The sequence below is a fragment of the Lepidochelys olivacea genome, assembly GCF_965140295.1.
Source record: "Lepidochelys olivacea isolate rLepOli2 genome assembly, chromosome: 1".
NCBI classification, from domain to species: Eukaryota; Metazoa; Chordata; order Testudines; family Cheloniidae; genus Lepidochelys; species Lepidochelys olivacea.
The window spans coordinates 30,405,982-30,425,333 of NC_140411.1; the positions used below are offsets into that span (position 1 = coordinate 30,405,982).

The window sequence follows — 19,352 nt, forward strand, 5'->3', positions numbered from 1 at the left end:
CCCCTCTCCCACACTCCAAACCCCTCAGCCCCACCCCCCCACATGAATTTTGTTATCTGCACCATATTGGTGCACAGAACAGAATTCATTACGCACATGTGTGGGAAAATTAGAGGGAATACTCATCTGCACCAGTTACCACCACGCACACTAGACTTCACTACTTCACAGGTATTTAAAAAGAACCCTCCACAGTCAAAAACATGGATCTTGCTGCAGTTAAATATGCTTTAAAAAAAGGTAAATACGAAGATCTAAGAAATAATTGTTTTTATATGAATCATCCAAGGAAGCCATATTTTGTTTCACTTAAGAAATTTCAAAAGCTAAATTAGAAGTGTAAGTTAATGGTGATGGAAAATAATGGAGAATTCTACTGGCCACACATTAAATGTGAACAGGCCATTATGTTTATTGCTTATGGTGTTTCCTCGTATTCCGAGTTCTAACAGTCTGCAAGTTACAATAAATGCTCTTCACTAAAGACGTGGAGTGTCCATGGACAAGAAGAGTAAAAGCCAGATTCTGCCATTTATACTAGCATAAATGTAGACCGTTTTCACCAAAACCAAAAGGTGTTCCTGTGGATTTACACTGGGGTAACTGAGAGCAGAATCTCTCCCAAAATCTCTATAGAACCATAGGCTTAGTTGAACCACTCAAACCATTCATATCACTTTAAAACATATACAAATATACATAGATATGCCAAAGTTATATAAACAAGCTCCTAATTCATGCTAATGAAATATCAAGAACAGCAATTTTGTGACCATCTTCCTCACAGTTTGGCATAAGGGTTCAAGGAGAATTTGGCTGAGATCAAGCCTCACAGATTGGGCCAGGAGAGGTGCGGCTCTCAGTCTCGCGCAAAGAGACGACTGCTGAACTGTTCAGGGTTCTCTTAGGAGATGGTACAAAGCTCTGTCAGTGTGGCAGAACAGCATATCAGCCCAGCTGGTCAAGGTCTTGGTACAGGGAAGAGATCTAGGGCATGACCAGACTAGGGCAAATGAGGGCTAACTCCCCCCAAAATAGTGACTAACCACATCAAATTTCCAGGGTTTTGAAAAGAAGAAATATACTGCAAGCCTGCCATGTCCTCCCCATACCTCCCAAAGGATGTGCCCACCCCTAAAAGGGATTACGAAAACGATGATTTATTATGTAAGTGCTGACAATGCACTAAGCTCTGTATAAGATGACACTGTCCCTGGGTGTAATCTTAGCAGAGAACAGAAGATGCACGGGGAGATCCTGAGTTTTAAAAATAAGGACAACTGGTTGCCCATATGAAGTAGTGGGTGAAGCTCTCATGACCCCCACTTAAATTGACCTCAAGATCTAGGAGTCACTGACTAAATACAGCTATCAGGACACAATGGCACATGCCTAGAGCTGTATGAATTGCTGTGGCTTCAGTCCATTGAGATTTGGTGAATTTATTCTGGTTTCTGTTGATATGAGTTCTTTCCCCTCCCATAGGAATAAAAATGAAAAAAGAGAATCTCAGCTAAAACCTCTGAGTTTAACGTGCTTTTGGATCAAAACCATGAGAGGAAGGATGGCCCAGGGAGTAGTCTAGGACTTGAGAGATCTGGGTTCAGTTCCTTGCACTGCCACAGATTTTCTGTGTGACCTTGGGCAAGTCACTTACCCTCTCTGTGCTTCAGTTCCCCATCTGTAACATAGGAATAATAGTATTGACCAACTGCACAGAGGTGTTAAAGATTGTAAGGCACTTAGATGCTAGAGTGATAGGGGCCATATCAGTACGTAAGAACCAGAGGTGTTCAAACAATATTTGTTTGGTGAATCTGGGCACGTATTCTGTTCAATTTTGTTTTAATTATTTGATTAATCATATTCAATAAACCACACAGCTGATCAAAAGCTTTCAAAAATATTTGCTGAATTTATTCAGCGCTAGTCAAAATGACTGAGTTTTGCAGGGTTTCCGCCCCAAACCCTAAGTCTCACCCCAAGACCATCCTTCAGTGACTGGTCCATCTTCTCACAAAACTAAGTGAAAACTTGACTTCAAATTTCTCTCCAGACTCAGTCATCCAGGCTTTCCCCAAACCCAGCCCAGGTTCACTAAAAGGGTGGCAAACTTCATTGAGTATGGGCTGAAATTGGGCTTATAATGAAACCTGAAAGACAGAGAGTTTGAAATTTTATTACAAGAGAGTTTTGCTATGACTGGACACTTACTGGTAGAGGGTGGGAAAGGCGAGTCCCCACAACACAGGCAGAGAATAAAACACACGAGCAAACAAAACCCCAATTCAATGCAGCCTCTTTCAGGAAACCAAGAATATTTCATTGCCATGGCTTGTCTCTAGAGGCTAAAAAGCATCTAATTAGCAAATCCCACTGAAAACCTCCAGTGTAACACAAAGTGACTGAGACAGGCAGAGAAATTATAAGCCTGACATTCCATTTAGCAAGCTTTAAAGCCATAAAGTCATATCCAAATGCTTTTTGGGGATTTCAAACCAAGAAAAAAACAGAGAATTATCTAAAGCATGTGAATTGATAGTTGACAGCGGTGTAGTGCCATTTGATAGTGGAGTTACAGAAGCTCCCTATGAACTGTGTACTCATGCTACAAATCCATTTCTCAACTACAGTAATGAAGGGCCAGATTCCACACTCTGCTTTACAGTTTATACAGTATCTAGTATAATAAAGCACTGATTTCTCATTGAGGAATTAGGCAGACTGAAATAAAGTCAATGATTAACCATTAGTAATTAATAATTTACTACTCTTAATAACGAGTGGAAAGCCTCATAGGCAGGAGGTGAAGCTCATGGAAAGAAGGGAGTGGAGCCTACACAACATGATCCTCTCCCTTTACAAGATCTGTGGAGTTACGATCCTCATTAACTGGGAGAAGGGAGTGGAGCCTACACGACATGATCCTCTCCCTTTACAAGATCTGTAGAGTTACGATCCTCATTAACTGTACTGGAGTTACGCCAAAAATGAATTTAGCTCCATATTTCCCCAAAAGTCCTCGCAGCCTGTGTACTTCCATATAGCTCATATAGCCCTTTCCCCTACTCAGCAGTTTGGCAGTTTCATGTGGTGAAACAGTTTTTAGATTACTTCCTTCCTTCCCACGGGAGTTTTCCACAGGAGGAGAGAAGAATACAGGCTTTAGTTAAGAAAATTACACTGTGGGTGATTGGGGGGAGGCACATACATCTTTAAACATAATTTGCCAATGATATTTTCATGGGTTTTTTTGTATTGTGTATTCTCATATTCTGAATATTCAGTTCCTTTTCATGCATGCCTTCTAATGGGGAAACTGCTCTCCAGTCTTGCTGGTCACTGTGTCTTTGATGGACAGTGGGATCTTATTGGCAAGTCAGAGTCAAGTTAAGGTCAGTGTTTCTTGCACCCTTTATTTTCCAATGTTTTTATGTGAGAGAGAAGGGTAATCATTTAAGAAGTTTGAATTTTAACATGTTTTAATAAAAACAAAAAAACCCCTCTCTTCTTATGAAAACATGTCAATGACTTGATAACTAAAGTTGTAATTTACTTTTCATTTCATTAAAAGCCCAATTTGGAGATACCTGAAGCCTCTCACACACCCTTTAAAAAACAGCTTTCTGTCTCAGTTTCTGCATAGGCTGTCTCTGGCTGGATGATAATTTTCTGTGGAACATTTGATGATAATCAGAAAAAGCTTTTGTTTTTTAGGAGAGTCTGGAAAACAAGATTTTTTTTTCTTTGTAGAAACATCTTACGTGATTTTTTTTGGAATGCCATATCTCAAACCCAACTTTGAGCAGACACTCCACACTGTGCTGAGGCTTATTACCTTTGAGTGATTTTATGAAAGGTTGTGGGACTGGGTTGGTGGGAACACCTGACAATTCAGAGAGACTTCAAAAGAGTTTATAAGCTTCTTGAGAGCTCCTGAAGCATTTATCAGATCCAAAGCAGAAGCTTTCCGAATCAGCAAACTCCACCACCTAAATCCCTAGCGTCCAAGAAGCAGAAAAGCTTAACATCTTCCATTGTGCATCGTGCAGACTTTGTAAGTCTGGCGCTCAAATAGTCAGTTGAAGGTGCTTACAAATTCTGCCGGCTCAGCCTAAGGAGTCTGTTGGCTCTGGCAGCTAAAAAGCGATATACAAAGAAGTTTAACAGGTGAACAACATGACAATTACCAATACTGCAGGTCAACCGTGGATCAACAATATCTCTCTGTAAACATAGCTCCTGCTTCTAAAGAATTTCACCACTGTGTAGTGACTGCCACAGAGCTTTGGAGTGATTGCTGTGGGGCTAAAAGAGGATGAGTTATCTCTTCAGTGTAGATGTTCCAGAGTTCTTGCTACAAAATTCTCACAACCTGTGGTTATCTTTCCAAAGCTTTACACAACAGCACTGCTATGGGCCAGACTGCCCCATTGTGCTCATGAAACTGTGGGAGATGATCATGAAATCTCCCTTGCAGAAGCTCCTGCTATGCATTCCTTATAGTGAGAAGTGATTGGGGCCCTGAAAAAGTTCACATGGGGAAAGCCTCTCAAGCCACCTGATCCTGTGAATGCACAGAGAAGAGATCCCAGATCCGCATAAGGAGGAGACGTTTTGCATGTAGAGCTTCCATTGACCGTGACCCTGAAGCTTGCTTAGCAGCAGCTGGGCAAGGGACACAGTCGGAAGCTAACACTGCTTCAAGCAAGTTACCATTAGTGTTTTAATTTGCATCCAGTATGTTGTCTTGCATATTTTGCAAAAATATTCATGTTTATAAAAGTCCTGCCTGTCTCGCCTACGCTGACAGATTGCTGGAGGAGCACCATCATGGGTGCATAATGAGCCTGTTCAAATCCCTCTGACTGCCAGTCTGTTACGAGAGTGGGGAAACACTCCCGTAAAGACCGTTAAAGTACAATGGCTAATGAATAGAGAGCTACAGCCAAGGAGCAATAGATTCCCCTGCAACACAGAATCATAAAAGGTTAGGCTGGAGGAGACCTCAAGAGGTCATCTAGTCCAGCCCTCTGCGCTGAGGCAGGACTGAGTAAACCTAGATCATCCCTGACTGGTGTTTGTCTAACCCGTTCTTAAAACCTCCAGTGACGGGGGTTCCACAACCGCCATTGGAAATCTATTCCAGTGCTTAACTATTCTTACAGTTAAAAAGGTTTGTTTCCCCGAATATCTAACTTAAATCTTTCTTGCTGCAGATTAACCCAATTACTTCCAGTCCTACCTTCAATGGACACGGAGAACAACTGATCATCCACCTCTATACAACAGCCCGTAACAGTCTTCAAATTTGTTATCAGCCCCTCCCCCCATCTCCAGGCTTTTTCCCTCAGGACTAAATCAGGTTTTCTAAACCTTCTAACATTTTTGTTGCTCTCCGCTGGACTCTTTCCAATTTGTCCACCTCTTTCCTACAGCGTCAAAACATGGACACAGTACTCCAGGTGAGGCCTCACCAGTGCTGAGTCGGGCAGGACAGTTATATCCCATGTCTTACAAAGGACAATCCTGTTAATATATCCCAGAATATTAGCCATTTTTGCAACTGCATCACATTGTTGGCTCACATTAAAATTGTGATCCACTTTAGCCTCCACATACTTTTCAGCAGTACTACCACGTAGCCAGTCATTCCCCATTTTGTAGTTGTGCATTTCTAATTCGATTTATGCATTCGATTTTTCCTTTCTAAGTGTACTACTTTGCATTTGTCTTTATTGAATTTAAACTTGTGAAATTCAGACCAATTGTCCAGGTTGTTTTGAATTCTAATCTTGCCCTCCAATATGCTTGCAACTCCTCCAAGTTTGGTGTCAACAGCAAATTTTATAAGCCTGCTCCCCACTCCATTATGCAAGTCATTAATGAAAATGTTGAAAAGTACTGGACCCTGGACAGACCCCTGTGGCACTCCACTTAAATAAGTCCTTCCAGTTCGACAGCAAACCATTGATAACTACTCTGAATATGGTATTTCAACCAGTTGTGCACCTCCTTTGTCGGAATTTCATCTAGACCATATTTCCATAGTTTGCTTATGAGAATGTCATGTGGGACTGTCAAAAGACTTACTAAAATCAAGATATATTATGTCTTCTGCTTCCCCCCCATCCACTATGCCAGTAACCCTGTCAAAGAAGGAAATTAGGTTGGTTTGGCATGATTTGTTCTTGACAAATCAATCCATGGTGGCTATTGCTTATCATCTTATTCCTTATTACACTATTAACATAACATAGTTGAAGTTGATTCCCACAGCTGCTCCCTCGCCAGCTTCTTCAAACCAAAAATAAAAAGAAATCCCTTCTGCCTGAAATTTCTCATATGCTGTCTCTTACAAGGAGATGAGATTTGGGGACAGTTTATGATTTATTGATCAAATTGTTTGGGAAGCTAAAAATTAGTTTTCAGTTGTACAAGTCTTCTAATTTATTTATTTAGATTGCTACTTTTTGTACCACCAGATTCCATCTCAAAACAGGTTGGCCTAGAAATTCCAGTTTTGTTTGACCCATTTATACTGGTGCTTTCAATTACTATTCGGAAAGTTTGGTTTTTCCATTTTCAATCATTAGTTATAGGATTTTTTCCCCAGCTATGAGAAATTCAGAAGTTACCTAGCAGACTTTATACATTTGAAATATTGCTAACCCCAAGAATTCAATCATAAGTCAGGCCCACAACAATCATGACATTGGCTTAAAATCATAAGATTAAAAAACCTCCAATAACATTTTTTTTAAATTTGCTTTCTGGTTTCTGAGCCTTTAGGTTACATTTGGGTCACATTTTCAAGCTTTACTCTACAACCATGAAAGACAGAAATGTACTTTTTTGAAAACAAAAGCTGAGATTCTCCTCTAATCACATGACTCCAGGAGCTGGAGCTTTAGGAAAAGCAGCAGCTATCACTATACTCATGATAAAAAATCGCAAGAGTTTGCAACACTGCATTTGTCTGTAGGTAATTGTACAGTGCTCTTCACTAAGCATCTAAGCTCCTCATGTGCCTCAGTGAATTTTATTCTCACACCACCCCATGAGGCAAGTATTTACTATTCCCATTTCCCAGATGAAGAAGTGAAGCACAGAGACACTGATTCTCTGATGCCTTGTAACTTGTACAGCCATTTATGCAATGGTAGCGTTTTCACCCACTTTGCACAAGTATAAATGACTATACAAGGGGCACTGGAGAATCAAGCCTTTTGAGATTAAGGCCAAATTTATCAAAAAGAAGCCTATAATTCTGAGTGTCTCAGTTTTTGGTGCCCACCCTGAGTTGTCTACTTCCTGCTATTTTCTAGTCCTTGCTCATTTCTACCACACATCATTACTTTATAAGCCTACTGAGCCAATGTGAAAGAGATTTTTTTTAACTGATGCCCACCATTCAGTCTATATATACCCAGTGTTATAGGCCTTTACATGGTTAGAATTTATTTTTCCATTCTTTTATAAACACATTTTCCAAGAAAATGAATACTTAAAAATGGTGCTAGTCAAACCCAAAAATAACACTTGAGCAGTTTTAGATTTTCCTTTATAAACAGATAATACAATTCCCAGACAAACATTTTTGTCAAGTTAGAGTCAACAGACATCTAAGACTATTGTTATTTCCCAACCTCTGTCCTCCCAGAAAAAAACAATGACATAGAGTTAACATTGCAAAGATATTGCCTTAGAAAAGGCGGCAACAACAACAACAACAACAAAAATTGTGGTTCAAAGTAGCCTACATGTTATAAGTATGAAAACTGAACATCCCATCACCAGCTCTTGTGCAGTGGATCTCCATTAAATGTGAGTGGCCTTTGCATTTCATTACCAATTTCTTGAGCCCAATCTCACTGGGAACAATGACAAGAATGGAAAAGCCTTTCTATTGCACAGAAAAGGACTGTTTTACTACTGTTTAGGAGGAACACATCTTACCTGTCTGTGCTGTTGAGAGATGGGATACTGCAGTCCTGAGATTTGTTGGCTTTGCTGCATTTTCTGAAGTATCATCTTCTGCTGCAATGCTAAGGATACATTTGGTGGCCGTTGAAGAGGCTGGTTTTGGAGAGGTTGAGTAGGTTGCTGCTGTTGCTGTTGCACTGCAACAGGGCTCTGCAGCTGCTGAGGATAGTGCAGGATAGAAGGCTTGCTTTGGGATCCCAAAACTGAAGGCATCTGCTGGTTAGTTTGCTCTGAGTTAAAATGACACAAAGGCTTTGTGTTGCCATGATGCTGCTCTAATGGTGATTGAGTGTTGTTTATAAAGTTTCTATTGAGATCCTGAGGCTTTGGTTGCATTATGATGTCAATAGGGCTGCTCTGGGTTGGGGCGTTTGGTTTATAGATGTAGTTATTCATCGCTTTGGACTGATTCCCATTGACAGGTACCCCAGGCATGGCTGAACTCTGGGGGCTGAACTGCTGCTGACGAAAGGAAGGGCTGGGAATTTTCTCTTGTACGAATTGTCCTGGGGAAGGGCCTGATGGGGACAAGGTGGGCCAGCTGGATGGCTGGGTTTGCTGCTGCTGCTGCTGAATCAAGGCATGCTGTTGTCGGTTGGCTGCTATTTGTTTTAGCTGCTGGGCGTGAGATACTTCTTGCCAGTTAGTCAATGGTCGATTGGAGACCGAAGAGACCTGTGACGGCTGTGCTTGATTCTGAGGCACCGAAGGGACTGGTGAAGAGGTGGACATGGCAGCACTGGACATAGTGAAGGCTGGTCCTGTAGAAGAAGGCCTCATTTGAGGGGAGCCCACAGGTGCCTGATTCAAGCCTGGTGAATATTCACTCTTTATCACAATTTTCTCCATCTGCAGAGAAGATCTAGCAGCGCCTCTCTGGTTTTGCTGCCCGAGATCAATGTTAAATGGCTCATCTTGTTTTATGGTGGCATTTATCATATTTTCTAGTTCAAGGTCACTCATTGGTGGCACCGATATGTTAGTCAGTTCATTAAACAGCTCCTGAAGCTCTGGGTCCATCATCTGTTCCCCTGTATCTTCCCCATATCTATTAGGGAAAATGTTTTCATGGGACATATGATCATCCAGATGTTTGCTGCAAGATATGGTTTCTCCTGGTTCTTTCTTGACCTCTTTCAAAGGCATACTAAACATATGCCCACTAGAGTGGGTACTGTTTGTTAGGCTGCTGGTCTTTCTTTGTGATCCTTGCCCCACAGACAAGGTTCCTGATATTGACTGGCTTTGGCAATTGTTAACATGTCTGCCTTGTCCCATAGAAAGATTATCACCCACTCGTATCCTCTTAATATCAAGGAAAGAGTTATCTGAAATACCATTGAGTCTCTTGTTGTTAACAGGTGATAAATTTACCACCAGCTTCCTCTTCAAGGAGCCCTGGAGCTGAAAAAAGTGGGGAGAAAATAAATAATTAATTGACATTCAAGATCCAGTCCATAGTCAACTCAAAAGCAGGTTGATACTAATTTGATGCTTATAACGTGAAGATCTTGAAAAATTAATTAACAAACGTTATGCAATACAGTAGGATACTCTGGAAATTAGCAGAAATTTGTGATACTAAAATTAATGGAATTGAAATAGATTTCATAAATTTTAAGGCTAGCAGGGCCCCTTATGATAATGTAATCTAACCTCCTGTGTAACACAGGGCATAGAATTTTGCCCAGTGATTCCAGCATCTACTCCATAAGATTGTTCTTACTGACTGGTATAGAGTCTAAGGACCCGCTAAGAGACGTTTTCAGAGGCAAAATGAATAATTAGCCATCCAGCTCCCACTGATTTTTGGCATACCCAGATTTACACCAGCTGAGGAGCTGTCCCCATATATTCAAATATGTCTGAAGTAACTAGGAGAATTTTACCTTGTTCACATACTGAATTTAAGGCAGTGGAGTTATGCCAATTTCAGCTAAAGATCTGGCTCATGAGATACCTTCTACTGCTGTACTATTTTTTCCAAATATGTACGTTAATTTATTAGGGAAGAATTAGGCCCTAGACATTTATGTTGTGAAATGTCTGCTATAAAATTAAATACAGGCTATGCAACATGACCCAGCTAACACTGATCTGAGAACCATAACTGTTTCATTTCCTTGCTTTTGAACATTTACGTATATAGTTTTATACACTCACAAACAGTGTGGGCTAGATATTGAAAAATATACACATACAATTGCACATCTAGTGTAGGCTCAACTACCACAATTGGACATGTTTTATCACGTATTTGTGTGTGAAAACTCCCACCTTGCACATATACAAATCAGGTGCATAATTCTGCACACCTTTACAGTACATAAAAGCAGCTAGACATGTTTGAAATGCGTGTTTGAAATTCAAGCCCAATGTATGCATCCTCCAGTACCTAAAAGCAGAATTTCAGAAACACTTCATAACGGACTATATTCATTCACATTAATGTTAATACTCTTGTTGTATCTTTTGCTCTTTACACAACCAATGTACTATGAAGGAACATCACTGGCACAGTAGGCTCTAAACAACTGTATTTATTAAATATACACAATATCCAAGCCTAGATACATATGCTCTGACTAGCTTCTGCAGCACAGAACACAGTCATTGCTACTAGAATGCTTACAAACTATTTAAAGAAGTACTATACTGGTGTGTGTGGGGGAGAGGGTGTTGCTTTCATTTTTGTCACTTAACCATAAGTACATTGAGCCAGGTGATTTATGATAATATGTCATTTGATGAATGGCCTGGTTTTTAGCTTGGTCTAAGAAACCAGGGCCCATGTCAAGGTATGATATCTTGTGAATATCTGAGCAGAAACAAAAAACTGATAATCCCAGGTCTCCGGTAACATACGTCATGTTTTTTGCTAACTATGCTGACTTGTCATACCATAAAAATCACATTTATATTATACCCTTTCACATATAGATGGCCTTGAGTTTGTAGAACAGTATTCTGGCCTGTGACCGCCTGAATTTAAGGACTTGTCTGGAGTTGTTCCTGATTAGCTGTTCCTTATCAACTCTGAGTGGATACTCTTATTCAGAAATATGTGTCTACCCATGGAATTAATCAGGAACAACTTCATGTGTAGACAAGCCCTTATATGCAGTTGGTGCTTATCCTTTTGTACCATTCAGGTCACTGAATAATCCCCTCGAAACATCATGGGGAAGATATAAAAGTCTGTCAACCCGCCTCCTAACATAAAAGAACAAACATCATGTTCCAAAGATGGTAAGATGAACTGCCATTTGCAAATCTACAATGTAGTTTTGTTCTTTCACTTTATAGCTGAAGACGTTCTGGTGTCTGTTCTATTTTCACCCACATAACTTGATGCATTCAGTACACTGAGTTTGTATTTTCTCTTTCATGGCATAGTCAGTGAGATTTTTGGGTGGTCATTCACACTACAGAGTGCAATGACTGTAATCTGGGTAGCATGTTTCTTTGTAACACATGAGTCACTGTACTTTCCTTTGCATAAAACCAGAAAACTACATTTCCTTTCACCATCATCTTTGCTATCATTTTGCTTATTAGAAATCATTCTCAAGTCCCCAGATTCTTCTTTATGGGAAATGGGGAAGTCCCTAGTCAAAGTACATGTTTTGCTCTTCTACGTTTTGCTGACAGAAGGACTAAATAGATGATGAATAATGTATTCTCTGCATAAAAGTGGGTTACCTGGAACTTATGCCTTTCTTGATTAACTTTGCATTTGCACTGACACTTTGAAACATGACTAGCTGTTTAAAATGTCCACATACTCTCAAAGCCCTTGGACAATGGGCCCTGATGTGATTAACAATGTTGTTGCTGAACAGCACTATGTGTATCTGATATTTAAAATAATATTTGAATTAACTAATAGACAGATGTAAACAATGCCACATGAGACTACTTCAAGAATGGAACTCTACAGACAACTATATACAAGAAACCCATGGATCACCACACCTACCTTCATAGATCCAATAACAACCCCAAATACACCAAGAAACCTGTTATCTACAGCCAGGCACTCAGATACCACAGAATATGCTCCAAGGAGAAAGTCCGGAATATACACCTTAATACACTCAAAATTGCCTTCGCCAAACAAGGACATTCCAGAGAAGTAGACTGCATCATAGAATGGGCCACCTTGAGACTGCAGAATACAGAAATAAACCCCCCTCTGATTGTGCACCCTTAGTTGTCACCTATTACCCCAAGCTGGAAGTGATATGGGGTATCAAACAACTACAACCTGTACTCAGTGGGGACCCCATTCTGAAAGAAGTCTTTCCTGAACCCGCTCTTCTGGCCTTCAAACAACCCCCCAGCCTCTCCAAGCTTAGCATGAGAAGCAAGCTCCCCACAAACCAGGACACACCAACTCAAAGTGGCACCAGACCCTGCCAGAACAACAGACACAAAACCTGCAGACATCTCTCCACGGCTACAATGACCAGCACCCCCAGAACACACCTTTCAAGGTCCACAGGATCTATACATGCCAATCACAACATGTGGTGTACCTCATCCAGTGCACAAATGCCCCAATAACAATTATGTGGATGAAACCAGACAATCACTATGCTCTCAAATGAACTCACACAGGAAAATGATAAAAGACAAAAATACCTTAGCACCGGTGGAAGAACGGTTTTCACAAAGTGATCATAGAATCATAGAATCATAGAATATCAGGGTTGGAAGGGACCCCAGAAGGTCATCTAGTCCAACCCCCTGCTCGAAGCAGGACCAATTCCCAGTTAAATCATCCCAGCCAGGGCTTTGTCAAGCCTGACCTTAAAAACCTCTAAGGAAGGAGATTCTACCACCTCCCTAGGTAACGCATTCCAGTGTTTCACCACCCTCTTAGTGAAAAAGTTTTTCCTAATATCCAATCTAAACCTCCCCCACTGCAACTTGATACCACTCTATACCAGACCACTCAGTCCTCATCCTTAAAGAAAACTGTACAACACCTTCAAAAGACAATCCTGGAAGCTTAAATTTGTAACTTTGCTAGACACTAAAAATCTTGGATTGAACAGAGACACTGGATTTATGGTTTATCACAACAATCTATAATCTACTAAAGCCCCCCTGCCAGCTGCTTTTCCCCACCACTTCCCTTCCCTTCCCCCCACCTTGAATGGACCCTTGAAATATGTAACTACTTATGCTAAACAATCTGTTCCACCTTTTATTTTGCTGTGACATTCTGAGTATGTTTCTCAGACCTCAAGTAAAGCTCAAATGGGGAAACTGAGACACAGAAAAGGGACATGATTTGCCCAAAGTCACTGGCAGAGCTGTGAATAGAACCCAGCTCTCCTGACATCCAGGCCAATGATCTGGCCACTGGACCACATTGCTTCTTCTGTAAGTTAATTATGTAATGACACTATAATGTATGCTAGGTATAAAAATATGAATATATTGTTCTCAGATACATCTCGTGTTTCCTTTTCTGCATCCTGCTAAAATGCTTGCAAAAAGGGCCCATTCATTTTTATTTTTTTTTAATCTTCAGAACATTTTGCAAATATTAATTAATTCATCCCAACAACAGCTCTGGGAGGTAGGTACATGCTGTTATGCCCATTTTACGGAAACAGCAACTGAGACAGAAGGAATAAGGGGTAGATCCTCATGCCCTGCTAGGATACTTCTGTGCTCCCCAAGAGGTACAAAGGGACCTTCAAGCAGCTCAAAAGGGGCTGCAGAGGATTCTCTCTGCTTTATGAGACTGATTTCCCTCCCCTGTTTAAACATGGGGGAGGGGACAGGAAAGGGAAACATACAAAGGGTGGGGCCAAAGCACTCATTCTTGATTGGCTGGAGCAGTCTCATAGGACTCGACCAATCCCAGAGCCATTTTCCATCCTCTCTTCAGCTGTATCAAGTTGTTCTGAAAACTGCAGTCACTTTGCACTGCAAGGGTTTTCACCTATGTGTTTAGTGGTGGGTTGTGTTTTGTTTGGGTGAGTTATAATCTCCCTTATGCAAAGTGCCCCATCAGAAGCTTACGAAGAACCATGCGTCTATACCAGCCGAGCAAGAGGGAATCAACCAACCAGTCTAATCTCATTAGCTATGTTTTTATGTTGACATCCATCGCTGTAACATCTGAACATTCTGTGCATGCGGGCAGGGAGAGAAGGGATTAGACTTCGTCCTGCTTTTAAAAAAAATAGAAGGCACCTATCGAACATGCTCAGAACTAATTTTTCAGTGGCTGATAACTTTTTTCATTGCCCAAGCAAAGCACATGCACCTCAGGAGGAAAAAAAACAGCCACTTCCATTTCAAGCATCAGCAGTTCATGTTGTAAGTGAGGACTTTAAGATTTGGCTCCCTGTATACGTGACAAATGTTTTTTGCACCTTACACACAAACACATTTTTCGGGCTAGATGTATTTGTGATTATAAATTTAAAGTGATCTGACCTGTGAAATACTGAAAACATCTATGATTGGAAATCTGTAAAAAGACAGAAACGAGGAGGTGAAGAAGCCCTTTGTGTAAAGTGCTATTCCACAACAGGTAGGCAGTACTTAACATCAAAGTGTTTCCTGGCAGATAACATTATTGTAAGATTTCTTGATAAACAGGGTGCTGAGGAGCCAGCATGGGTTCATGCACTTACAGCAAGGAAGATCTGGATTACTAACTGCTTAAAATACTGGTTGTGAGACAGGGTAGTGCTTTTACTGATCCTGTGGCGGAATAGTGCCAATAGAATGCAAAACTCTAGAGATGAGTGGTCCAAATGTCACTGAGTGATAGTCACCCTGCACAATGGAATCAATCACTTCACACTGAAACCCCATTGTGAGGACTTAAATGGGATTTAGGAGCTGTATAAAGCTTGTGCTGGCTCCTCTGCTGAGGGGTGAATTTTACAAAACTACAGTGTCTAAAATGAGGACGATGGTGGTGAATTTTTGTCAACATTGCAAAGGCATAGGGGCCAAATTTTACTCTCATTGACACTGTTGTAAATCTGGAGTAATTCCACTGATCTAGTCATTAGAGTGGAGTAAAAAAAAATTGGAGGAAATTTCAGTTTTTTGTTGAGAATCCCAAACTTAAATCTAAACCTTTTTTTCCCCCTGAAAACCATTATTAAAAACTTTGAAAAATAGTTTCAAATTTTTGTTGAAAAAATGAGATGTTTTCATGGGAAGTTGAGAAAACAATAGAAAACTTTTCAAAATTTCCAGGGGACAATAACAGGCATCTTTCAACCAGCTCTTCTAACAACATGAGGGCCTGAATCTGACATTGGCTGCAAGCAGAGGACGGTCACTGACCTTTGCAGGAGTTGCACATAGGTGACCAAGGACAAATTTTGGCCATCACTGTTGGCAAATGACAAGGATGCTTTTTAAAATTCCTTTTTGATTTAGTTTCCATTTCCTTATAACTGTTTGCTTCGTGCAGGTTCTTCTGTTGGATAGCACTCCACAGTTCATATTTCCCCTTACTTTTAAATATTGTGTGTGAATATGGTACTTGTGAAAAGTTCTAAGTTGACAGTCTTGCAGACTTAAGTCTTTTGGCTTTCCACAGACCAGGTAACGCAGCATCTCCCCACTCTGGCCTGTCAGTGTATCTCTACGGTCACCTGGAAGGACTTTCTTCTATGGGCAGCAGAGAAACTCAGTATCCATGCCTAATCAATCCTTGACCTGCCTACAGAGATTATCAGTTTGTATCAGCTGTGAACGTCTGTCTTCTTTAAAAAAGAAAAGGAGGACTTGTGGCACCTTAGAGACTAACCAATTTATTAGAGCATAAGCTTTCGTGAGCTACAGCTCACTTCATCGGATGCATACCGTGGAAACTGCAGCAGGCTTTATATATACACAGAGAATATGAAACAATACCTATTCCCATATTCTCTGTGTATATATAAAGCCTGCTGCAGTTTCCACGATATGCATCTGAGGAAGTGAGCTGTAGCTCATGAAAGCTTATGCTCTAATAAATTGGTTAGTCTCTAAGGTGCCACAAGTCCTCCTTTTCTTTTTGCGAATACAGACTAACACGGCTGTTACTCTGAAACCTGTCTTCTTTAAATGTCTGTACCTAGCCACTAAGGGCTGGACTGAACCACCAACTTATTTCAAGTAACAACTTTAAGTCATTACCAACCTAGGCTGGCTGAAGACCTAGTGGGGAAAAGATCTCCAATCTCCTAAAACGTCCACTTTCCCATCACTGGAAATTCCATACTCAGAGCTGTGGCAGTATTAACTTCTACTTTAGAACAATGATTGATTTGCAGCACAAACTCATGCAAAAACTTCTTGAAAGTTACTACCAATTTCAAAACAAGCAATTATCATACTTGGAAATGTAGTGAGGCAGATGACATGGTGACATTAAAAATTCATAGGGTGTAATAGTTTTGACATGAATACAAACATTTTTGCACCTGCTCTTGTAAAAACATAAAATATAATCAAAGCTGCTTTAGAGGATGTCTTTTTGACTGTTTGCCTCTCAGACTTTTCCCAATCTTAGATTTGTTGTACGTATGCGCTGCTTGCATTGATGGAGGCACTGTTAACAATATCTTTTATATTTTGAGAGATGGGTAGGATTTTAGATTAGCTATATGAAAAATACTGAAAAAGTCAAAGAAGGGGTTTTGCCAGAAAGTTTGTGCAGAAGGATGACAAAATTAAAAAGGAACCCATTTTAAAGAAGGAAAATACATTGCAGATATTTTATTACTTGTATTGTGGTAGTGTAATGCCGACAGACCCGGGTCGTCGGCGGGCAGGATTGAACCAGGGACCTCAGGAGCTTAGTGCATGAGCCTCTACCACATGAGCTAGGAGCCAACTCACCATTAGCTAAGGCTGTAGAGCAGACTCAATCATTACTCTCTCAGTGGTCTCGGTGCCACTAGATGGGACAGAACACCACCCCAAGGAAGTGTGTGGGTTACAGTAGCACTAATGGCCTCTATCAGGGCTGGTCTACACTACCGCTTAAGTTGATGTAACTTACATCGCTCAGAGGTGTGACACCCTGTGAGCAACGTAAGTTACATTGACTTAAAGCTGTGTCCACACCATGCTATGCTGGCAGGAGATGCTCTCCCGCCGACATAGCTTCTGCCTGTTGCAGAGGTGGAGTAATTACACCAATGGGAGTGCACCGTCCTGTCGGCATAGTGCATCTTCACCAGATGTGTTGCACCAATGTATAACAGTAGTGTAGACTTGCCCTCAGGATCCCATGGTGCTAGGCACTGTGTGTCTTCCAATACCTGGACATGACAGTGGGTCTCCTTAAGTATTTATGACCTGAGTCTGCAAGATGCCATTGAAACCATTCCTCCTACTGAGAGATTTGTTTGCATTATTTCCCAATGAGACACTCAGCACCCTGCACAATCAGGCAGTTAATTTCACCTGGACTTGGTCCAACCAGGAGAATCCCAGACAGGTGCCTGACGTCGTCCCCATGTTATCTCTTTTCCCATTGGAGTGGAGGCTGAAGACTACAAAGAGATGGAATGGAACACCCCTTATTCCCCATCAGTGTAACGCCTCCAGAGCAGTGCAAGGCTTCTCTTTCCACAGAATTGAGTGTTCTGCCTCTTGAGTGCTCCTTCCTTGATGCTGCAACCCCACACAAGCCCTCTGGGCCCAGGAAGGAACAAGACTTCTTACTATACCCTTACAAGACAAATGTTGCTGGTAAGACCTGGCAAAAATGATCTCCCACCACCTCTATTCTTAAATCATCTGGCTGCTTTGACAGTTCTCTTCTGCTGAAGGTGGACCTGACCCAGTTACAATGCAGTGTTGAGCTATGGTGAGGGCTGGCTCACTTCACTGGCTCTTCTTAAGATTTAATATGCTCACTCTTGTTTTGAGCAGCAGACTTCTTGTACATGAAGAACAAAGCTGAAACCATACATTTTTTATCTTGATATTAACTTTTACCTGTCCTGGCTTCAACCCAGAGTCTGCACAAACATGACACATGTTATGGAGATTTTAGCACAAAGTGCAATCTCCAGGGTGAAGTTCATCTTGGAAAAAATCTTAATTGTTCAAGGTGGATTGAATTCTGGGAACTCAGTCATCCTCCAGTCACCCTTGTAGACCATAGTAGCACAACACTGTTAATTCTCTTGCTAACCAAATGATTAAGACGTGATACAAGTCTTTCCCACATTTACCGTAATAAACATTACTAAATCAGAAATTATAGTAACAGATAAGGATGTTCTCCAGCTGACAAGTATCCATTTAATTCTTGTTAGTTGGGGACAAGGCTGGAATAGTAATCAGTGTGTTAAAATCCCACAATTTACCTTCATTTATGGAAAAACAACATCTCTTGCCAATTGAAATTACCAATGTAAAAATGCATCTATATTATTCACAGCGTACTGTCTAGAAATACAACAACAGGGCTTTGGTCCAAGTTGCTGAAGCACAATAATTATATCTCTTACGCAGATTCTACATCTGATGGATTATAAAATCTCATGTCTAGTTCTTAGTGTTTAAGGAGAATAGGAACACAGAGAAACAGTACAGCTTTAAATAGGTCACAATTGCTAATCAGGATATAGCATTTGTAATTCTGTGCAAAACAAATAGGCATAAAAGATCTGCATTCCTTATGCTATGCGCTATGTATTTTTCTTTTAGAGAACGCTCCCTTCTTTTCTCTCTCCAATTCCTTTCAACCATGAATAAGTTAATGATCACTTTATGTGCAATCTACAGAAATTAATGTCAACATTTATTGTCATGAAACGTGGAGCAAAGAGTAATGCAATCTGAGTTTGGGGAAATACAAATGCTTAACTGATCCTATCCTGATGAGAAGGAAATATCAAAGGCATTATAAATGTTGACAGGATGATCAGGCATGTAAAAGAGGTCACCCAACACCACCGTGCACATTGTTTACCAGTTTTGTAAATCAGCTTAAAATATTTAAAACACATACTGTCTCACACAGGAAGCTCCTAATCCTCAAAAATGTGGCTGCTGTTATTTGATTTGCCTTTAGACACTACCACACATAGTAGATTTAAACGAAGAGATTACTGCTTGCAGTCTGGCAATTGTTTTCAATGCAGCAATGCCTGCATAATTGAGTTTGTGGGGTCACGATTATGGCACACACATATATAAACCACACCCATAGATTTGTATTACCTGTCTGTGCCCCAGTATCCTACACAACACCAGCCGGGTTTTAAAAGTTCAGTCAATGGAGAGAGAGAGAGCAGACATCCAGCCAATGCCAGAAACAAGGAAACAACCAGACCACTCACATTTCTGGCGAATTAGCACGTCACATAGGAGACTCA

General features: G+C 40.8%; 1 protein-coding gene across 2 annotated transcripts in view; it reads right to left on the reverse strand.

Moving 5' to 3' along the window:
• The window catches only part of MAML2 (mastermind like transcriptional coactivator 2), a 298,978-nt gene that overhangs the window by 93,964 nt on the left and 185,662 nt on the right, over positions 1-19,352 (reverse strand). For both annotated transcript variants that reach the window (XM_084634992.1, XM_084634991.1), the window contains exon 3: positions 7,960-9,390. In XM_084634992.1, coding sequence (XP_084491118.1) covers positions 7,960-9,390 — 1,431 coding nt within the window. The remainder of the gene's footprint in view (positions 1-7,959; positions 9,391-19,352) is intronic.